This window comes from Salvelinus namaycush, chromosome 36, assembly GCF_016432855.1.
Source record: "Salvelinus namaycush isolate Seneca chromosome 36, SaNama_1.0, whole genome shotgun sequence".
NCBI classification, from domain to species: domain Eukaryota; kingdom Metazoa; phylum Chordata; class Actinopteri; order Salmoniformes; family Salmonidae; genus Salvelinus; species Salvelinus namaycush.
Window position 1 is genome coordinate 17857544 of NC_052342.1, and position 22979 is coordinate 17880522.

General features: G+C 41.4%; 1 protein-coding gene across 1 annotated transcript in view; it reads right to left on the reverse strand.

Annotated features, from left to right (window-relative positions):
* The window catches only part of LOC120030287 (sushi, von Willebrand factor type A, EGF and pentraxin domain-containing protein 1-like), a 93560-nt gene that overhangs the window by 9035 nt on the left and 61546 nt on the right, over nucleotides 1-22979 (reverse strand). The window contains exons 35-37 of the mRNA XM_038975623.1: nucleotides 12943-13128; nucleotides 4006-4176; nucleotides 3438-3533 (exon numbers count right to left, since the gene is read on the reverse strand). Of these exons, the coding sequence (XP_038831551.1) occupies nucleotides 3438-3533; nucleotides 4006-4176; nucleotides 12943-13128 (453 nt within the window). The remainder of the gene's footprint in view (nucleotides 1-3437; nucleotides 3534-4005; nucleotides 4177-12942; nucleotides 13129-22979) is intronic.

A 22979-nucleotide genomic window follows, 5' to 3' on the forward strand; every position in this document is an offset into this window, starting at 1 on the left:
AGACTCAATCTCTCTCTACTGTGTGAATAGGGTTTCAGACTCAACCACTTCCTACTGTGTGAATAGGGTTTCAGACTCAATCTCTCTCTACTGTGTGAATAGGGTTTCAGGCTCAACCTCTCTCTACTGTGTGAATAGGGTTTCAGGCTCATCCTCTCTCTACTGTGTGAATAGGGTTTCAGACTCAACCACTTCCTACTGTGTGAATAGGGTTTCAGACTCAACCTCTTCCTACTGTGTGAATAGGGTTTCAGACTCAACCTCTTCCTACTGTGTGAATAGGGTTTCAGACTCAACCTCTCTCTACTGTGTGAATAGGGTTTCAGACTCAATCTCTTCCTACTGTGTGAATAGGGTTTCAGGCTCATCCTCTCTCTACTGTGTGAATAGGGTTTCAGACTCAACCTCTTCCTACTGTGTGAATAGGGTTTCAGACTCAACCTCTCTCTACTGTGTGAATAGGGTTTCAGACTCAACCTCTCTCTACTGTGTGAATAGGGTTTCAGACTCAACCTCTTCCTACTGTGTGAATAGGGTTTCAGACTCAACCACTTCCTACTGTGTGAATAGGGTTTCAGACTCAATCTCTCTCTACTGTGTGAATAGGGTTTCAGACTCAACCACTTCCTACTGTGTGAATAGGGTTTCAGACTCAATCTCTCTCTACTGTGTGAATAGGGTTTCAGGCTCAACCTCTCTCTACTGTGTGAATAGGGTTTCAGGCTCATCCTCTCTCTACTGTGTGAATAGGGTTTCAGACTCAACCATTTCCTACTGTGTGAATAGGGTTTCAGACTCAACCTCTTCCTACTGTGTGAATAGGGTTTCAGACTCAACCTCTCTCTACTGTGTGAATAGGGTTTCAGACTCAATCTCTTCCTACTGTGTGAATAGGGTTTCAGGCTCATCCTCTCTCTACTGTGTGAATAGGGTTTCAGACTCAACCTCTTCCTACTGTGTGAATAGGGTTTCAGACTCAACCTCTCTCTACTGTGTGAATAGGGTTTCAGACTCAACCTCTCTCTACTGTGTGAATAGGGTTTCAGACTCAACCTCTTCCTACTGTGTGAATAGGGTTTCAGACTCAACCTCTCTCTACTGTGTGAATAGGGTTTCAGACTCAACCTCTTCCTACTGTGTGAATAGGGTTTCAGACTCAACCTCTCTCACTGGGGAAGACAGACAGGGTTGGGGAGTAACAGACTACATGTAATCTGTTACATGTAAGGGATTACAAAAAAAGGTAACTGAAATCCGTTACGTTACCAGCAAAAATATTGTAATCAAAAACATCTTTGACGCTTCTCTGTTTTCTCAATGACATTCAAATCAACATTGAAAAAAGGGGCAATTTTAAGTTTGTTCCACCTGAGAGAGTCTGACCACAAGTCAGAGACCACTATGATGACACACCAAATGTGTTCGCAGGGAAAAGAGCAGGAATAGGCTTTTGTAGTCTACAGTCCAAGCTATGTCTTCCAATGGCGCGACTGCTGTCGGCATCCAAAGATTATCCAACTTGAATAAACGCTTGGAGGTCAGGATGACAGCAGTGTTGTAGTCTACGGCGATACGGATATCTTATTATTGATATCTACATGGCACATTGATGTGAATCACACTGCTGCTCTCTCATTTAGCTATTTGCGCCTTACTTATTGTGGTTGTTGTGGATGGCTGTTCACAAATCTAAATGTGTATTTGAACCCAATAATGGTTGAATTCAAAAAGTTTAAGGTGCTGATCAATCATTGCTTTTGAAACCAGTGGACAGCCAGTGAAAAATGCGCTCTTGCAACAGCTGCATAGTGCAGATCCAAGCCTATGGAATAAAAGTGGGGCTTTTATTGCTCAATCTAATTCATGCTGATAAAATAAAATCCATAGGCCTAATGGACACATGCTCAAACTCGTACACTTTTGATAGACTTAAAAGGGCAATCTGTAGTTGCTACATCCATTTTTGAACTTATAAATGATATATATATATGTTGAAACTTGAAGAATTTAACTTATAAATGCCTCATGAGCTTAGTTCAACTGTCACACTCCATGAGAACCCAAAATATAACCTTGTTTTTCTCCAATGTTTGTAAACATTGTAAATGTATAGCCTCATAACATGGTTAAAACATGGTTAAAGCCTCATAACATGGTTAAAACCATCATTTTGATATCATGGATGGTCAGTCCTTGCATCCATAGCTCTGTCTATTAATATTAGAGTGGTTTCATTTCTCCAAGCCCATCCCTCAGCTTTTTACCAAAACAGAGGCGGGGCGAACATTTTGTTATCGTTTCATCTGTGGATTTGCCCTTTAAACAGCTGCATATTATCAAGATATCAAAGTGTCACCAACAAAAAGGTAAACAATAGGCCTATAGCAAATGCAGTATAGGACATACATTTTTCAGTAGTGCTGAAAGTATGCCATTCCGTGAGCGCAGAATACATTTTTGAACTCGAATCAATGAGCCCAATCAGTGCTCCATGACAACAAAATCATAAACAGAGTGGGGCTGGCTAATAAATCCTTAGTTCTGGGATTATGCTCAGGTTAAACAATTTGGCTAATCTGTACTTCCATATTTCCAAGTCCTATTATTGAAGATCAAGGGGTATAACATTTATTGGAATGACTGGAATTCTGACAGACTTTGGTTTTTAATGTAAGGATATACTTTTATCGTATTATTATATGTAGTAGAAAGTGATGGGTTAGAAGAAGCCTACATAACCAACCCATAAAGTAACATTTAACATCCATATATGGCCAGCTATGTAAACTTTAACATTGATTTATCCTGCAATAGATGTCATTCAAATGGTAACATACATTTTTGTCTTCTTCTAATGCCTTAATCTAAAATAACTGAATGTAATCAGATTACATTACTGAGTTTGGGTAATCCAAAAGTTACTTTACCGATTACAATTTTGGACAGGTAACTAGTAACAGATTACATTTAGTAAGTAATCTACCCAACCCTGAAGACGGTGTACACAAAAAGGCAGTGAACATTTTCAGACAGATGGGGAAATATTTTCCTTATGTGTCTCTGTGATTTTAGACTATCTAATGTGAGTACATACTATTCTACTCTGACTGTGTAAAGCTAGCTGAGTAAATTCCCCCAGAGTCAGTGAAACAGTGTGAGTCTGTTCCTGGCTGCAGTGTGGATCCACTTTCTCTGACTGACTCTTTATTTGTGATGAGAGGAGGGACTGACATCTCACTTCAATTGAAGGGGCTTTATTGGCATGGGAAACATATGTTAACATTGCCAAAGCAAGTGAAGTAGATAATATACAAAAGTGAAATAAACAATAAAAATCTCTCTCACACACACACACACTCCTCAAGTCTGCCCATCCATCCAAAATAAATGTGATTGGTTTGAGTAATTGATTTGATTGAGTAATTGATAATACTTACGTTCCTCACACAGTCTGCCCATCCACCCATCAGGACAGGAACAGGTGTTGGGTCTGTGACACACCCCTCCGTTCAGGCACTGCAGCCAACACACCGCTGGAGAGGACAGGAAGACACACACACCTGATTGAAGCCAAAGTACTGAGACGTCCTCCAAACAGTCCCCATCTGACGTGTAGAGAGGCTCCATAGGAGAGAAAGCAGTCAGTTAAGATAGCTAGTACTGTTTAATAGAAAAGAGATAATGATACTGGTAGTCATGCCGTGATTGGCCTTGACCATGCAACTTCATGCACTGGGATAAAGACAGCATCCTAAAAACGGCATTTCTTTATAGAGATGGTTCAAACCACATAGCCACCCAACAGACGCTGCCATAGAGACAGGCATCCCTAGGCAACCCTACGATCTTTATAGTATGTACAAGTAAAGTGGGAAGTGTGTACGGGCAGAGTAGGGAGTGTGTACAGCACAAGGGACTGGTGAAGCGGAGGGGAGGGCACGCAAGGTGTCAGGAGTAGACAGGATGCCCTCCTTTTAGGTCGCAGTAGGGGTGCAGTCTCTCTACCTCTGCAGGCGGGAGGAGGGGTCCAGGTCCTGTTTTCCAGACACATACTCCTGCCATGGCCCTCCACGGCATACCCTCCGAAACACGAGTACACGGCCACGTCCCCGAACTGGAACACCGCCCCCCGCACCACCCCGTTGGCCACGTGGAGAGGGGGGCCGCAGGACACCCCTGTGCCAAAACGGACGGACAGCCCCTCTGGTTACTTCCAACTCATTTAGGGACCCACGTTATGTACATGTTATCACACGTGTCTCTAAACGTTTTGAGAGTAAGGAGTCTGTCTCTGCTTTTCAACAAAAAAACATGAATAGAATAACTTTCCCCCTAGGGATGATGGGAAGTGTTGCCCGAGAAGTCATGTTTGGATAATATCACCTCAAATCAAATCAGTATCAGTAAATAACACATTGAATGGTCTGTCATACAAAGTACGCATTGCAGCTGTGTCAAGTCTTCAAAGAAACATTGTGAATGCCATGCAGAAACGTGTCGACATGTCGAAGAGTGTGACTCAACAGAGTGTGTATTAATGTTCCTTGTAAGGCCTAGAAAACCAATCCAACCAATGAGAATACGTCAAAGTGTTGGACAAGCTAGAGCCAGACAGACATGCAAATATATCTACCTCTACACACCACACAAAGAAACAACAAGGTACTGTATACCAACAGAATCAAGCAAGTTAGGGAGAATGAAAACACAGTGTAAACACCCTGCGAATGGTTTCCATAGCAGCAGTAAACCCAGAATTAGTCACAAACATGCCCGCCACAACAGATCTGCTTAATTTAATGGAACCCATTCATCAAGTGTAACACAAGCTGCCCACAGAGACAGAGGAGAGACGGAGATGGAGGAGACAGAGACAGAGGAGAGACAGAGACAGAGACATGACAGAGACAGAGGAGAGACAGAGACAGAGGAGAGACAGAGACAGAGACAGAGGAGAGACAGAGACAGAGACAGAGGAGAGACAGAGACAGAGACAGAGGAGAGACAGAGACAGAGGAGAGACAGAAGGGAGACAGAGACAGAGGAGAGACATAGGAGAGACAGAGACAGAGACAGAGGAGAGACAGAGACAGAGGAGAGACATAGGAGATGGAGGAGACAGAGACAGAGGATAGACAGAGACAGAGACATAGGAGAGACAGAGACAGAGACATAGGAGAGACAAAGACAGAGGAGAGACAGAGACAGATACATAGGAGAGACAGAGACAGAGGAGAGACAGAGACAGAGGAGAGACAGAGACAGAGACAGAGGAGAGACAGAGACATAGGAGAGACAGAGACAGAGGAGAGACAGAGACAGAGACATGGGAGAGACAGAGACAGAGGAGAGACAGAGACAGAGACAGAGACAGAGACAGAGGAGAGACAGAGACAGAGACAGAGGAGAGACAGAGACAGAGACAGAGACAGAGGAGAGACAGAGACATAGGAGAGACAGAGACAGAGACAGAGGAGAGACAGAGACAGAGGAGAGACAGAGACAGAGGAGAGACAGAGACATAGGAGAGACAGAGACAGAGGAGAGACAGAGACAGAGACATAGGAGAGACAGAGACAGAGACATAGGAGAGACAGAGACAGAGACAGAGGAGAGACAGAGACAGAGGAGAGACAGAGACAGAGGAGAGACAGAGACATAGGAGAGACAGAGACAGAGGAGAGACAGAGACAGAGACATAGGAGAGACAGAGACAGAGACAGAGGAGAGACAGAGGAGAGACAGAGACAGAGGAGAGACAGAGACAGAGGAGAGACAGAGACATAGGAGAGACAGAGGAGAGACAGAGGAGAGACAGAGGAGAGACAGAGACAGAGGAGAGACAGAGACAGAGGAGAGACAGAGACATAGGAGAGACAGAGACAGAGGAGAGACAGAGACAGAGGAGAGACAGAGACAGAGACAGAGGAGAGACAGAGACAGAGGAGAGACAGAGACAGAGGAGAGACAGAGACAGAGACATGGGAGAGACAGAGACAGAGACAGAGGAGAGACAGAGACAGAGGAGAGACAGAGACAGAGAGAGAGACAGAGACAGAGACAGAGAGAGAGACAGAGACAGAGACAGAGACAGAGACAGAGACAGAGACAGAGGAGAGACAGAGACAGAGGAGAGACAGAGGAGAGACAGAGACAGAGGAGAGACATAGGAGAGACAGAGACATAGGAGAGACAGAGACAGAGGAGAGACAGAGACAGAGACATAGGAGAGACAGAGACAGAGACAGAGGAGAGACAGAGACAGAGGAGAGACAGAGACGAGAAGAGGAGAGGAAGTGATGGAAAACTACAGAAGACGATAGTAAGGATCCATACTCAATGGGAAGTCAGCAGGTCACGCAAACAGCAAAGGAGAAAACATGCAGGGGTGGATGCTATATCATGTTTAGTTTCTGCAATTATAATATTGTTATGTTACAAGTTGATTCACTTCTGTATAGTAAAAAGAGTTCTAGAAAAATAACAGTGGACTTGACACAGTATCATGATCCCAAAAATTCACAGAAAGACCAGCATATCACGTTACCCACTGCACAGATGCCTCCTTGTTTCTTGGAAGAATGAGTGAAGGCGACTGACTAGCGTGGGAGCACAGCGTGATGACTCAATCACCATTTATGATATTGTTTGGAAGGCAGACCATCTATGTTTTATTGTACTGTAAGTGCTATGGATTTATTGTTACAGAGAAAGTGTTATTCTGTTCGTCAGACGGCGAATAGTTCAAAGAGGAGCGACACGGGGGTGTGCTTTTATCATACAGTGTTGAGGTGTGGTGGTTAGAATGGAGATTGTGTGTGAAGTGTTATGCCCTTTGTTTTAATGTTTTGGGGCATGCAAAGTGATGTTAATTAGAAGATAGGACATACTGGGAGTTGCCGCTACTGGAAGAATAAAAGCTGGTTTTAAATGTTGATCATGGAGTCATTGGTAGACCAATCTCCTGATGTACGTGTGTATGTCATAGTTGTGAATTTTCTGCTAAGACTTCTGATATGTTGTATTCTTTTTATCGTGAAGATTTCTGCTGTGTACCATTTGTTCATTGTTTTCTTATTGCGTAACTGTAGTAAATCAGATTACTTTTAAATGGATAGGAACCGTAGTCTTCATATTTCTGACTAATATTCCTTGAATTATTATTTGGTGAAATGTGTAATGGTAAATGTTATTCACAAAATGCATAGCATATATGCTCAATCTCTAACTTTGCATCTCTGAGCTAAGGTTAACTCAATCATTTAACGCTAGGACACTGAATGAAATATATTAGCTCTTTGTCCCTTAACCTCTTAATAATTATATTAACAGTAAACCTCGACACGTGCATAGTATTCTGAATGGTGACGCAAGGATCGCAACCGCTGCTATCACCACTGGATACGACTGTGGGTCTGTAGCATTCACATAATAATGGAGTCAGATTGATGAATATAGTTCATCATCTTTACACATCTACATAATGGAGACCCCTCGTTCTCAGTCAATGGGGATTTCCACCAACCTACATAATGGTTGGATAATTTCCACCACACTAGAAATGGTGACTCATTCAGTTAAAGAGGATTTTCTATATTACACTAGACTTGTACATGTACAGATCCATCCCCATAGAACTCCCATTCTAATTCCAAATTGTATGTTCCCACCATTCATTCAAGAAACACACAAGCTTGGAAGGAAACACAGCGCAACAGGAAATGGTTTAGAATATGCAGCAATGATTTTGCTTTGCAAACAACCTGAGCGTCAGAGATTTCCCCATGTTAATCTTGTTTTAAGTGGCCTATGTGCTCACCATCTGCTGGCTTCCACATTTCTAACCTCTGTGTTGTGGGTGAAACAACAGCAGTACATTCAGTTTATTTAAACAGTCATCTTGGTTAACTCTACACTAAAGTGTCACGTAATTGGTCAGCTGCGCGGTTAAGTTCTGGGTCCATACTTGTTAAGAGATGAAGAGACGCTAGAATGGCGAGCTCCACCTTCTCTCTTTGCACGTTATGGGACGAATGGACCCTCCCCTTCCAAAATTGGAAAGATGCTTACGCCTGCAAAATTGTGATTTGTCCAAAAAAACAGTGATGGAAAAGCCTAAGCCCTGGACCTACTGCTGCTTGTAATCCCACACATCCCATTCCTTCCCCACAGATTCTATGGCACCAGTTATGTTTACGTAGATCCGTCCACGAGATATTACATAAGCAGCTAAAGCTGCTAAAAAAATGCTTGTGTGAGTTGAACACATTATGTTCATGGGTCAAGTCGTGTATCAGTATGTGTAACTGCTCGTGTGAGAATACGCTACAGTCGTGGCCAAAAGTTTTGAGAAAAGTCTGCTGCCTCAGTTTGTATGATGGCAATTTGCATATACTCCAGAATGTTATGAAGAGTGATCAGATGAATTGCAATTAATTGCAAAGTCTCTCTTTGCCATGCAAATGAACTGAATCCCCCAAAAACATTTCCACTGCATTTCAGCCCTGCCACAAAAGGGCCAGCTGACATCATGTCTGTGATTTTCTCGTTAATACAGGTGTGAGTGTTGACGAGGACAAGGCTGGAGATCACTCTGTCATGCTGATTGAGTTCGAATAACAGACTGGAAGCTTCAAAAGGAGGGTGGTGCTTGGAATCATTGTTCTTCCTCTGTCAGCCATGGTTACCTGCAAGGAAACACGTGCCTCCATCATTGCTTTGCACTAAAAGGGCTTCACAGGCAAGGATATTGCTGCCAGTAAGATTGCACCTAAATCAAACATTTATCGGATCATCAAGAACTTCAAGGAGAGCGGTTCAATTGTTGTGAAGAAGGCTTCAGAAAGTCCAGCAAGTGCCAGGACCGTCTCCTAAAGTTGATTAAGCTGCGAGATCGGGGCATCACCAGTACAGAGCTTGCTCAGGAATGGCAGCAGGCAGGTGTGAGTGCATCTGCACGCACAGTGAGGTGAAGACTTTTGGAGATGGCCTGGTGTCAAGAAGGGCAGCAAAGAAGCCACTTCTCTCCAGGAAAAACATCAGGGACAGACTGATATTCTGAAAAAGGTACAGGGATTGGACTGCTGAGGACTGGAGTAAAGTCATTTTCTCTGATGAATCCCCTTTCCGATTGTTTGGGGCATCCGGAAAAAAGCTTGTCCGGAGAAGACAAGGTGAGTGCTACCATCAGTCCTGTGTCATGCCAACAGTAAAGCATCCTGAGACCATTCATGTGTGGGGTTGCTTCTCAGCCAAGGGAGTGGGCTCACTCACAATTTTGCCTAAGAACACAGCCATGAATGAAGAATGGTACCAACATATCCTCCGAGAGCAACTTCTCCCAACCATCCAGGAACAGTTTGGTGACGAACAATGCCTTTTGCAGCATGATGGAGCACCTTGCCATAAGGCAAGAGTGATAACTAAGTGGCTCGGGGAACAAAATATAGATATTTTGGGTCCATGGCCAGGAAACTCCCCAGACCTTATTCCCATTGAGAACTTGTGGTCAATCCTCAAGAGGCGGGTGGACAAACAAAACCCCACAAATTCTGACGAACTCCAAGCATTGATTATGCAAGAATGGGCTGCCATCAGTCAGGATGTGGCCCAGAAGTTAATTGACAGCATGCCAGGGCGGATTGCAGAGGTCTTGAAAAAGAAGGGTCAACACTGCAAATATTGACTCTTTGCATCAACTTCATGTAATTGTCAATAAAAGACTTTGACAATTATGAAATGCTTGTAATTATACTTCAGTATTCCATAGTAACATCTGACAAAAAAATCTAAAGACAATGAAGCAGCAAACTTTGTGAAAATTAATATTTGTGTCATTCTCAAAACGTTTGGCCATGACTGTACAGTTGAAGTCGGAAGTTTACATACACCTTAGCCAAATACATTTAAACTCAGTTTTCACAATTCCTGACATTTAGTCCTAGTAAAAATTCCCTGTCTTAGGTCAGTTAGGATCACCACTTTATTTTAAGAATGTGAAATGTCAGAATAATAGCATAGAGAATGATTTATTTCAACTTGTATTTCCTTCATCACATTCGTAGTGGGTCAGAAGTTTACATACACTCAATTAGTATTTGGTAGCATGGCCTTTAAATTGTTTAACTTGGGTCAAACATTTCGGGTAGCCTTCCACACGCTTCCAACAATAAGTTGGGGGAATTTTGGCCCATTCCTCCTGACAGAGCTGGTATAACTGAGTCAGGTTTGTAGGCCACCTTGCTCGAACACACTTTTTCAGTTCTGCCCACAAATGTTCTATAGGATTGAGGTTAGGGCTTTGTGATGGCCACTCCAATACCTTGACTTTGTTGTCCTTAAGCCATTTTGCCAGAACTTTGGAAGTATTCTTGGGGTCATTGTCCATTTGGAAGACCCATTTGCGACCAAACTTTAACTTCCTGACTGATGTCTTGAGATGTTGCTTCAATATATCCACATAATTTTTCCTTCCTCATGATGCCATCTATTTTGTGAAGTGCACCAGTCCCTCCTGCAGCAAAGCACCCCCACAACATGATGCTGCCACCCCTGTGCTTCACGGTTGGGATGGTGTTCTTCGGCTTGCAAGCCTCCCCCTTTTTCCTCCAAACATAACAATGATCATTATGGCCGAACAGTTCTATGTTTGTTTCATCAGACCAGAGGACATTTCTCCAAAAAGTATGATCTTTGTCCCCATGTGCAGTTGCAAACCGTAGTCTGGCTTTTTTATGGTGGTTTTGGAGCAGTGGCTTCTTCCTTGTTGAGCGGCCTTTCAGGTTATGTCGATATAGGACTCGTTTCACTGTGGATATAGATACTTTTATACCTGTATCTTCACAAGGTCCTTGCTGTTGTTCTGGAATTGATTTGCACTTTTCGCACCAAAGTACGTTCATCTCTAGGAGACAGAACGCGTCTCCTTCCTGAGCGGTATGACGGCTGAGTGGTGCCATTGTGTTTATACTTGCGTACTATTATTGTTTGTATAGATGAACGTGGTACCTTCAGGCGTTTGGAATTTGCTCCCTAGGATGAACCAGACTTGTGGAGGTCTACAATTTTGTTTCTGTGGTCTTGGCTGAATGCTTTGATTTTCCCATGATGTCAAGCAAAGAGGCACTGAGTTTGAAGGTAGGCCTTGAAATACATCCACAGGTACAGCTCCAATTGACTCAAATGATGTCAAGTAGCCTATCAGAAGCTTCTAAAGCCATGACATCATTTTCTGGAATTTTCCAAGCTGTTTAAAGGCACAGTCAACGTGATGTATGTTAACTTCTGACCCACTGGAATTGTGATACAGTGAATTATAAGTGAAATAATCTGTCTGTAAACAATCGTTGGAGAAATTACTTTTGTCCTGCACAAAGTACATGTCCTAACCGACTTGCCAAAACTATAGTTTTTTAACAAGAAATTTGTGGAGTGGTTGAAAAATGAGTTTTAATGACTCCAACCTAAGTGTATGTAAACTTCCGACTTCAACTGTATGTGTTTCTCTTTTAGAGAACTAAGGGCAATTAAAAGCAATGTTCCAGCGGTAGTGGAGACTGCATTCACGGTAAACGCTGCGTATGTCGGCCCACCCGGAAATTACCTTTACATTTTTACACGGATCTTCCACGATACTTCGGCGATACGGATTGAATCCAGCCCTCGATTGCTTCCCAAATGGCATCCTTTTCCCTATATAGTGCACTACTTTTGACGAGAGCTCTATGGGCCCTGGTCAATAGTAGTGGACTATAAAGGGAATAGGAGGTCATTTGGTACGCATTTCTACATTATATCAGAGTAAACTCCCACCCGGTAAACAACAATATTAATATGGTGACTCATTCTCAACTGTAACTAATCTCTCACATCTACCCTCTGGGACATGGGTGTTCCTTCCACCTACTGTAGGCTGCATCTGAAATGGAACCCTATTCACTATATAGTGCACTACTTTTAAAACCAGGGCCCATAGGTCTAGGGTCAAAAGTAGTGCACTATATAGGGAGCAGAGTGCCATTTCGGATACAACCTAGAGAACACACTTTATGGCTGTTCTTTTGAATAAAACACTAACCTTGATGTGTACCAGATGAAGGAAGGTTGAGAGAGAGAGAGAGAGAGAGAGAGAGAGAAACAGAGAGAGAGAGAGAGAGAGAGAGAGAGATAGAGAGAGAGAGAGAGAGAGAGAGAGAGAGAGAGAGAGAGAGAGAGAGAGAGAGAGAGAAACAGAGAGAGAGAGAGAGAGAGAGAGATAGAGAGAGAGAGAGAGAGAGAGAGAGAGAGAGAGAGAGAGAGAAACAGAGAGAGAGAAACAGAGAGAGAGAGAGAGAGAGAGAGAGAGAGAGAGAAACAGAGAAGGAGGACGGATGACGGAGGAAGTAAGATTCAATTATTCTATGTTGACCAAGAATGCTACACCTTATCTTTAAATTGTCGTTTCGTTCCAATGTCAATATCCTCGTTGGGACGTGGAGTAATAAAATACAAATATGTGGTGGAGGGGTTGGTGTAGCCTACCTACCAGTCATATCTTACATTGTTGACCAGACACTCTCGGCGTAGTGTACTGGGTTGTCCTGATGAGGTAGGTTTTGTGTTCAGGCTTTCGTTCTAGCCCTGCGCTAACCTAACTTAGCAGGCATAGAAAGATGCCTGAGCAAAGTCTCCACAGAAGTTAGTCTGAAAATACTGTATCCCTAAAAACCAGCAACATCTGCTTTCTGCCAATGTTGCTAAGGCAAGCCCTGCACTTGTTTTAGTGGTTAATGGTTTATTTATTAACCTTAGTTAACCAGGTAAATAAAGGTAGTTGGCAACACATTCTCTTGTACAATAATGAGCTGATTAGCTGTGTTAGTACTGGGCTGGAACAAAACCCTACACCCCATGTGGATCTACAGGACCAGGCTTGAAGAACAGTAGTTTAAAGCCTCTACTCACTCTCACAGGCAGTGCTGACTGAGGTCCATGTCTGGTCGCTCCTACAGGTGATGGAGGCGGTGCCTTTTGCCTGGTGGCCCTTGGGACAGGTGAACGGCAATGACTGACCCACGTAGAACAGCCGTTTAGAAGTGTTAACACTCCCACTGCTCTCCTTCCATCCAGGGGGAGGGGGACATGGTTTGGCTGCATGGGGAGACACAGAGTATAGTATTGGATTACGATGTAGACATGTCAAAGTGTGTAAAATGTAGGGGGGAATAGCAGTAGGGGAGCATGAATATGTATGAATGTGTGTATACAGGGTATGATGGTGGATTAGAGACAGGTTCAGCAAAAGCCCAGGGGCTACATGTAAATGTCATAACAAGGTGTGTAAATACTTGTGAGACTGTCAGCTCTGTGGGTCACCTATAATGACAGAGTTCTCTATTACATGCTTTGCTCAAGTAGCAGAATATCACTCTGGGAAAAGCTGAGTCAGTAGCTATGTTTCCATTACTTTTATCCAGTGATTTTTGTTGTTGTCGACGTTTAGAAAATTTCCATCGAAAATTGATTGCCTGTTACGGTGTATTTCCGTTGAACTGTAACGACGCCTTAAAATAAAAACTTTTCTGCAAAAACCTACTGTCGAATAAAAATGAACTGGTTTCCATGATCCATTTAGGCTAACTGCGCATTGGACTCCCGAGTGGTGCAGCGGTCTAAGGCACTGTATCTCAGTGCAAGAGGTGTCACTACAGTCCCTGGTTCAAATCCAGGATGTATCACATCCGGCCGTGATTTGGAGTCCCATAGGGCGGCTCACAATTGGCCCAGCGTCGTCCGGGGTAGGCCGTCATTATAAATAAGAATTTGTTCTTAACTGACTTGCCTAGTTAAATAAACATTTAAAAGTAAATAATAATAAATAGGCGACAGCCTGTATACCCTCCCACCTATCTGTTTCATGTCTCAGGTAACCCGCAAAAGCCAGCATGGATAGAATGCAAGAATTGACTAATATTTGCCATTCTAATAACGATCATGTGCCAACGTATCGTCACGGTCTGTGCCATGGTGAGACTTGCACTCCTGCTGTAGATCTGGAAACAAATTGGATGGTGAAACTTGCATCGAGCCAACCTGAAAAGCAAGGCGAAGCAATTCAGGCAGTCTCGAAAGTCCAGACAATCCCTGTCCTGCAATGACACATACTTTTTAGAGTTGAAAAATAGATTTAGCAAGCAGTAGGCGTTTAGGATTAAATCAGTAGTTGAGCTTTATAGTTGCGTAATGACATCACGTGCCCTGCGTACATTAAAAATGATTCGGCATCATAATTTATTCGAAAAACATATTTTCCATTTGTCGCAATAAAGAAAATTCGACAACATACAAATCCACCCCTGTCGAATGGATAAAAATGTTGTCGATCTTTATAAAATGTGTTTTTTTGTTGCTACATAGCTTTTCTCTAATAAACCTGGAAACCTGCCTAATGATCGTGTCAATGAAACCTAATCTAAGGAGCATAGATACACCATGTCGGGCTGTCATTTCATTTAGCCTTAATCAACCATCAGTGCTCTTATACTGCGTTTACACAGGCAGCCCAAAACAAGCATCTTTCTGGTAAGAAGAAGGGCGGGGTGTATGCCTTATGATTAACGAGACGTGGTGTGATCATAACAACATACAGGAAGTCAAGTCCTTCTGTTCACCTGACCTAGAATTCCTCACAATCAAATGTCGACCGCATTATCTACCAAGGGAATTCTCTTCGATTATAACCACAGCCGTATATATTCCCCCCCAAGCAGACACATCGATGGCCCTGAACGAACTTAATTTGACTCTATGTAAACTGGAAACCACATATCCTGAGGCTGCATTTATTGTAGCTGGGGATTTCAACAAGACTAATCTGAAAACAAGGCTCCCTAAATTCTATCAGCATATCGATTGTGCAACCAGGCCTGGCAAAACCCTGGATCATTGTTATTCTAACTTCCGCGACGCATATAAGGCCCTTCCCCGCCCTCCTTTCGGAAAAGCTGACCACGACTCCATTTTGTTGCTTCCAGCCTATAGACAGAAACTAAAACAGGAAGCTCCCGCGCTCAGGTCTGTTCAGCGCTGGTCCGACCAATCGGATTCCACGATTCCCAAACCAGAAACCGTGGATTGATGGCAGCATTCGCGCAAAACTGAAAGCGCGAACCACTGCTTTTAACCAGGGCAAGGTGACCGGAAACATGACCGAATACAAACAGTGTAGCTATTCCCTCCGCAAGGCAATCAAATAAGCTAAGTCCCAGTATAGAGACAAAGTAGAGTCGCAATTCAACAGCTCAGACACAAGAGGTATGTGGCAGGGTCTACAGTCAATCACGGATTACAAAAAGAAAACCAGCCCAGTCGCGGACCAGGATGTCTTGCTCCCAGACAGACTAAATAACTTTTTTGCTCGCTTTGAGAACAATACAGTGCCACTGACACGGCCCGCTACCAAAACCTGCGGGCTCTCCTTCACTGCAGCCGAGGTGAGTAAAACATTTAAACGTGTTAACCCTCGCAAGGCTGCAGGCCCAGACGGCATTCCCAGCTGCGTCCTCAGAGCATGCACAGACCAGCTGGCTGGTGTGTTTACGGACATATTCAATCAATCCTTATCCCAGTCTGCTGTTCCCACATGCTTCAAGAGGGCCACCATTGTTCCTGTTCCCAAGAAAGCTAAGGTAACTGAGCTAAACGACTACCGCCCCGTAGCACTCACTTCCGTCATCATGAAGTGCTTTGAGAGACTAGTCAAGGACCATATCACCTCCACCCTACCTGACACCCTAGACCCACTCCAATTTGCTTACCGACCCAATAGCTCCACAGATGACGCAATCGCAACCACACTGCACACTGCCCTAACCCATCTGGACAAGAGGAATACCTATGTGAGAATGCTGTTCATCGACTACAGCTCAGCATTTAACACCATAGTACCCTCCAAACTCGTCATCAAGCTCGAGACCCTGGGTCTCGACCCCGCCCTGTGCAACTGGGTACTGGACTTCCTTTTTTTTTTTTTTTTTTTTTTTTGGGGTGGATCAGCTTAATATTGCGGAAAGAATGTTGCTTCCAATGTAATTGTCTGCATCATTTCCAATCCCCCATATTTTTTTGGGTAAATATATATATCCATACACGCATGCATACATATATACATATATACATACACATACCTATATAGACATACATACTTTTTTAAAGAATATACCTTTATTATTATTCCCCGCAACCCTACCACCGCTCCCCCAATTGGAGTAAACTAATAAACACTTCTGCTTTTACCTTCAATTTATACATCTTATACCTATTTTACAGACACAGACTACTTTATAATAGTTCTCTCGTGTTTGTTCTTAGTCCTTCCTCTATTTCTGTTGTCCATCCAATTTTATTTCCACTTGTAACTGTGCTATTTCACAAAAGCTCCGCACCTATACAAATTTCACAGATCCCGTATGCCCTACATTGTTTATCTTGTTATTAGTCCCACCCTTCAGTTCCACTCAACCCTTCCCATCTATCTTCCAACATCATCCATTTCGGATTTTTATTTGCCATATATTTTTCAACTGTGCTGTGATGCTTCACAAAAGATTTGAACCTTCCTATTCTCATAGCTTCTACAGATTGTAAATTAAAAATAAACATTTTTGCTAAAATAATTATTATATTATTGATTGATTGACTATGGCTTTTCAAATCCCCCAGTATTGCTATCTGTAGCGTTAGTTCTAGGCAAATGTTGCAATTCTTCAGCCATTCCTGGACCTGTGACCAAAAACGAGCTACATATGGACAATACCAAAATAAATGATCTAATGACTCTGCCTCCTCACAACAGAATCTGCAGAGCTGGGAAGATTGTATACCCCATATATATAACATTCTATTAGTTGCAAGAATTTTGTACAGTAATTTAAATTGAAAAATTCGAAGTTTTGAATCCGGCGTTGTTTTGCGTATCAATTCATAAACCATGTGCCATGGAATGGGTACATCGAAAATCTCTTCCCAACTATTTTGCAATTTATATGGCACAGCTGTCAGTTTTTTGGTCCTTAAATGAAATTGGTATATGTTTTTATTTATCACACTTTTCTTTAACCATTTATGTTCTTTAATACAGGGCCGACATACAAGTTCCTTACTTTTTTCCCCTTCTACTTGCCTCTTCCATTTTTGTGGTAATGCTGCAATTAATTGGTTGTAATTTTGGGTAGAGCAGACATTTCCATATGTCTGTGTTAGCTGCATGTGTGACATAACTCCACCAGTCCTATTTATGATATCATTCACAAAAATTATACCTTTTTTAAACATTTCTTCGATAAATACAGTTTTTTTATCAATTACTATATTTGAATTTAACCACAAGATTTGTTGTACTATTTGTTCCGTCCTTTCAGGTGGATTCAACTGAAATTGCAACCAACTTTCTAAGGCTTGTTTAAAAAATAAGGATATTTTGGAGATTATTTCCTTTTCAAACAACCGAAAGTGAGCAGGTGTAATCTGAATAAAGGGAAAAAGGCCCTTCTTGAACATAGGATGAGACATTCGTACCAATTTACTAGAGAACCAGTTTGGATTTAAGTATAACTTTTGTATGACTGATGCCTTTAGTGAGAGGTCTAATGCTTTAATATTTAATAATTTCTGCCCTCCGAATTCATATTCGTTATATAAATAGGCCCTTTTAATTTTATCTGGCTTGCCGTTCCAAATAAAATGGAATATTTTTTGTTCATATAATTTAAAAAGCAGGTCACTAGGTGTAGGCAAAACCATAAGCAAATAGGTAAACTGTGATATGACTAAAGAGTTAATCAGGGTGATTTTTCCACAAATAGACAAGTATTTTCCTTTCCATGGTAGCAAGATCTTATCTATTTTTGCTAACTTTCTATAAAAATTTATTGGAGTGAGATCATTTCTTTCTTTTGGGATTTTTATACCGAGTATGTCCACATCTCCGTCAGACCATTTAATTGGTAAACTACATGGCAATATAAAATGTGTATTTTTTAGTGATCCAATACGTAATATGGTACATTTATCATAATTTGGTTTTAATCCAGAGAGGATAGCAAAGGTATCTAGATCCTCTATGAGGCCGTGGAGAGACTCTAGTTGTGGTTTTAAAAGAAAACATGAATCATCAGCGTACAATGACACCTTAGTTTTTAAGCCACGGATTTCTAATCCATTAATATTAATGTTTGATCTAATTTTAACAGCTAACATTTCGATGGCAATAATAAATAGATATGCCGATAGTGGACAACCTTGTTTTACTCCTCTAGATAGTTTAAAACTTTCTGAGATGTAGCCATTATTTACTATTTTACACCTAGGGTTACTATACATAATTTTAACCCATTTTATAAGAGATTCCCCAAAATTGAAATATTCTAGGCATTTATATATAAACTCCAGTCGTACTTTATCAAAAGCCTTTTCAAAATCAGCTATGAAAACCAGACCTGGTGTCCCCGATATTTCATAGTGTTCTATTGTTTCCAGTACTTGCCTTATATTATCTCCAATGTATCGTCCATGTAAAAAACCTGTCTGATTAGGATGAATAATATCTGACAAAACTTTTTTTATTCTATGCGCCAAGCATTTTGCTAGGATTTTTGCATCACAACACTGAAGTGTAAGAGGTCTCCAATTTTTTAATTGGACTGGATCTTTATATATACCACTTGGGTCCTGTTTCAGTAATAACGATATCAGACCTTCTTGTTGCGTGTCTGATAATCTACCATTTATATAGGAGTGGTTAAAACAAGCTAATAATGGTCCTTTGAGTATATCAAAAAAAGTTTTGTATACTTCCACTGGTATGCCATCCAGCCCTGGAGTTTTCCCATCCTTAAAGGCCCCAATTGCATCAAGCAGTTCCTCCTCTGTAATTTGGCCTTCACATGAGTCTTTCTGTACAGATGTTAATTTTACATTATTAATAGGAAAAAAATCCATACAATTAGTTTCAGTTAGTGGAGATGGAGGAGCCTGAAACGAAAACATATTCTTAAAGTACTTTACTTCCTCTTTCAAAATATCATTTGGTGAATCATGCGTGACTCCATCATTTGTAACAAGTTTTAATACATTTTTTTTGGTAGCATTTCTATATTGAAGATTGAAAAAGAATTTGGTGCATTTTTCCCCATATTCCATCCAGTTCGCTTTATTTTTATAATATATTACACTGGATCTTTCTTGAATAAGTTCCTCCATTTCTTTTTGTTTTTCCTCTAACTTATTCTGTGCCTCTATGGTACCGTTTTTATTGCTATCTAACTGTACTGTTAGTCCTTCAATTTCCTTTGTTAATATGGACTCTTTTGATCTAAATTCCCTTTGTTTTATAGATGAGTACTGAATTGCATGGCCTCTAAAGGCACACTTAAAAGTGTCCCATACAATAAGGGGATCTGCTGTACCTATGTTATGTCTGAAAAAGTCAGTTATAAAATCTTCTGTCCTAGTTCTAAACAATTTATCATCTAGTAGACTTTGATTAAATTTCCAATATCCTCGCCCACGTGGAAATTCTGTAAGAGAAATATATATGCCAATTATGTGATGATCCGACCGCATTCTGTCCCCTATCAACACTTTTTTAACTTTTGGTGCCAGAGAGAATGGTATAAGAAAGTAGTCAAGACGACTAGCTTGATTCAGCCTCCGCCATGTATATCTCACTAAATCAGGGTATTTAAGTCTCCATATATCCACTAATTCCAATATATCCATGACATTCATGATTTCCTTAAGTGCCTGAGGGTGATAGTTTGTAGTGTGAATTCCTTTCCGGTCTATAGAGGTATTTAAGACCGTATTAAAATCTCCCACTATAATAATAGAGTCTAGTGTTGCTTGTAGAGTTGATAAATTCTTATATATATTTTCAAAGAAGCTTGGATCATCATTATTCGGACCGTATAGGTTAACAAGCCATATTTGTTTATTGTCCAATAACATATTTAAAATAATCCATCTACCTTGAGGATCTGTTCGGACAATTTGCACATTTGGATCAAAATTATTGTTAATTAAAACGATCACCCCTTTTGAATTTCTTTGCCCATGGGAGAAATATATTTTGCCCCCCCAGTTCTTTTTCCACAAAACTTCATCTAAAACTGTTGAATGGGTTTCCTGTAAACAATAGATATTATAATCCTTCTCTTTTAGCCAGGTAAATACTGATCGTCTTTTCTTATTATCTGCTAAGCCATTACAATTGTAACTGGCTATACTTATTTCACCACTTACCATAATGAGACACACCTTTCATTCTTTTAATCAGAATATATTTTTGTAAACGTACTATTAAAAAGTAACCTAATGATTGAGTGTCTATATAGTTGTACCATGATATTTGCATTTCTACTAAGTAAACCTCCAATTGGTCCCTACTATTCCACCCGCTAAAAGGCCTCATCTCGAGATGGCTTGTCATCCCAATGCCCGGTAGACCACCCTCGACCCCCTGTATCCCATAGCCCTGAACCGACTGGGATCCATTCTTTGAAAAGAGCATACAGTGCCATTTACCGAATTGAAGAAGATCAATTACCATATGCATTTCCATTGCCCTCACCTCGATTTGTATTATATATATCTGTGGATCATCCTCTATTGTCCCTAACATCTTTTACTTCTTCCTTCGCAACAGTTGTGGGATACACACATACACCCACACACACTCAGCCCTTACCCCCACACAACCATAAGCTCACTTTCTCAACAATTGCACCATCCCAGAGCCCAACTCAAAATGGGTCATGATTAACAAATGCACTTGCAGTTGCAGCTGCATGAGAAGGCCTGCAAGACCGCACAAAAAATTAGCAAAAATTGAGAGATTTATTTACCATTGTCATATCCTAGATAATGGAGGTCAAATGTACACCTTATTCCTGAAACACCCACAATACGGCCACCCGTCATGACCATGTCCCCACGCATCTCCATGCAGTCCGACTTTGATTTTGTGCCGCCAGGGCCACAATAATATACCCCCTCTCTGAATGTCCGAGTGTGACCCCCTCCCCATGGGTTACTGCAGCTAGTGTTGCCAGCACTGCCACTGCCTGGGTGGGGGCACCCCACCGGAATCCCCACCGGCTAGGTACAAGGTCGTCAAGGTTCTCATTAGCAGCTTTGAGAATTTCCTTGTATATTATGCTCTCCCTTTATGGGGCTTTGGCTTTGCAGGACCAACCCTGCCAAGCAGGCTCAGAATCTTGAGGGGGCAGTGCTGCTCTTGGTCTCTGACCTCATTTTAGCTGCATACAGACCGCTTACAGCGGGCACATAAAACAGTTAGGGACTTCTCCTTAGTATCTGGGTCATTCAGGTGGGTGTCTAGGGTATAGTGCCATGGACCGTACCATTAAAATAGGATAATAAATAATTAGATATAATTTATAAAAAAATAAATAAAAAATGTAGTTCTCCATGATAGGACAATAAATAAATAAGACGTATAATTCATTATAAAGGTATATCCATCATCTGAACAACATTGAAAGCCCTCTCATACCCGGCTCACAGCAATACATTGGCTCTGGGATATGCAACCATTTCATTACTCACTCACTCAACTTTCCAAACATAACAAATAAAATAAAAAATAAACACAAACCATACCATCCACACATACTGTGCCTTCTGTTTACTTAGTTTTTATCTTCACTATGTTGAATTAGTGCTTGTGTGTTTAATTAGTTATATGTGAAGATTTATAGAAAAGCTATATTTTTTGTTGTATTGTTACAATCAGTAACCGGGCTTGAATTGTGTTTATTTCCCTCGTCTATGAGAACTTTGTAATTTTTAAAATAACCATGGAGTAGTCTTTGTGTCTCTGAACAACTGGTTATCAATATATAGTTTATCAACGACGAGAGCTACTCGTTTCGCTTTTAATCTATTTTCTTTGAAAATTGGATACAGAACTTTGCGCCGTTCTGCAATTTCCTTCGGAAACTGATCATTCATGCCAATTTTGGTCCCAGCAAGTCTTTTACCCAGGCTTTTAACCATTATTTTATCTTTAAATGAAGCAAATTTGGCAACGATTGGGCGTTCGTACCTCTGCCCTCTCTGTCCGAAGCGGTGAACGCGTTCAAGTTGGATTTTGTCGATAACTTCGCGTGGAATCTGAAGCGCTGTAAGGAGGAACTCTCTAACTATAGATTCAGGAACTTCTCCTTCTTTTTCTTGGATACCTGTAAGTACCAAATTCTCTCTCATGGATCTAGTTTGTATGTCTAGTAAGGTTTCCTTCAGAACGGTGTTCTCCTTTTTAATTCCATTCATTTCGGTTTCAATCTTATTGACTGTCCCTTTTAGCGCGTGTGTTTGCTTCTCCAATGTCGCAGCTTTTTCATCACTCATCTCTAGGCTTGCCTTCAACTCTTTTATATCCTTACTAACTAATTCAAGTATACCCAGTTTGTCATTTATTGATTTTAACAGATCGGTTTCGACCTTTACCATTCCCGGTGGTGAGAATATTAAGTCATCAGTGTCTGTAGAAGAGTCACGTTTTCGTTTTGTAATCGGTTCCCCTGTCTTACTCTCCGTCATGTTTGGTTGTTGCCTGTTTTCGTAATATTTGTCGATAAATGTCTCTAGTTTTAGGATTTGTTTTGTGTTATTGTCCAGATTGAAGGTTATCACTCACCAGATTAAGTAGTGCTAATATTTTAGTCTAATTTAGCAGATATTTCGAATATTATGTTTTATCTTGAGGTGCTCTACATAAATCCCTTCAGTCCGCCATTACCCTTATGTTACCTTTACGTCATACGTTGAACCTACTGGACTTCCTGACGGGCCGCCCCCAGGTGGTGAGGGTAGGTAACAACATCTCCACCCCGCTGATCCTCAACACTGGGGCCCCACAAGGGTGCGTTCTGAGCCCTCTCCTGTACTCCCTGTTCACCCACGACTGCGTGGCCATGCAC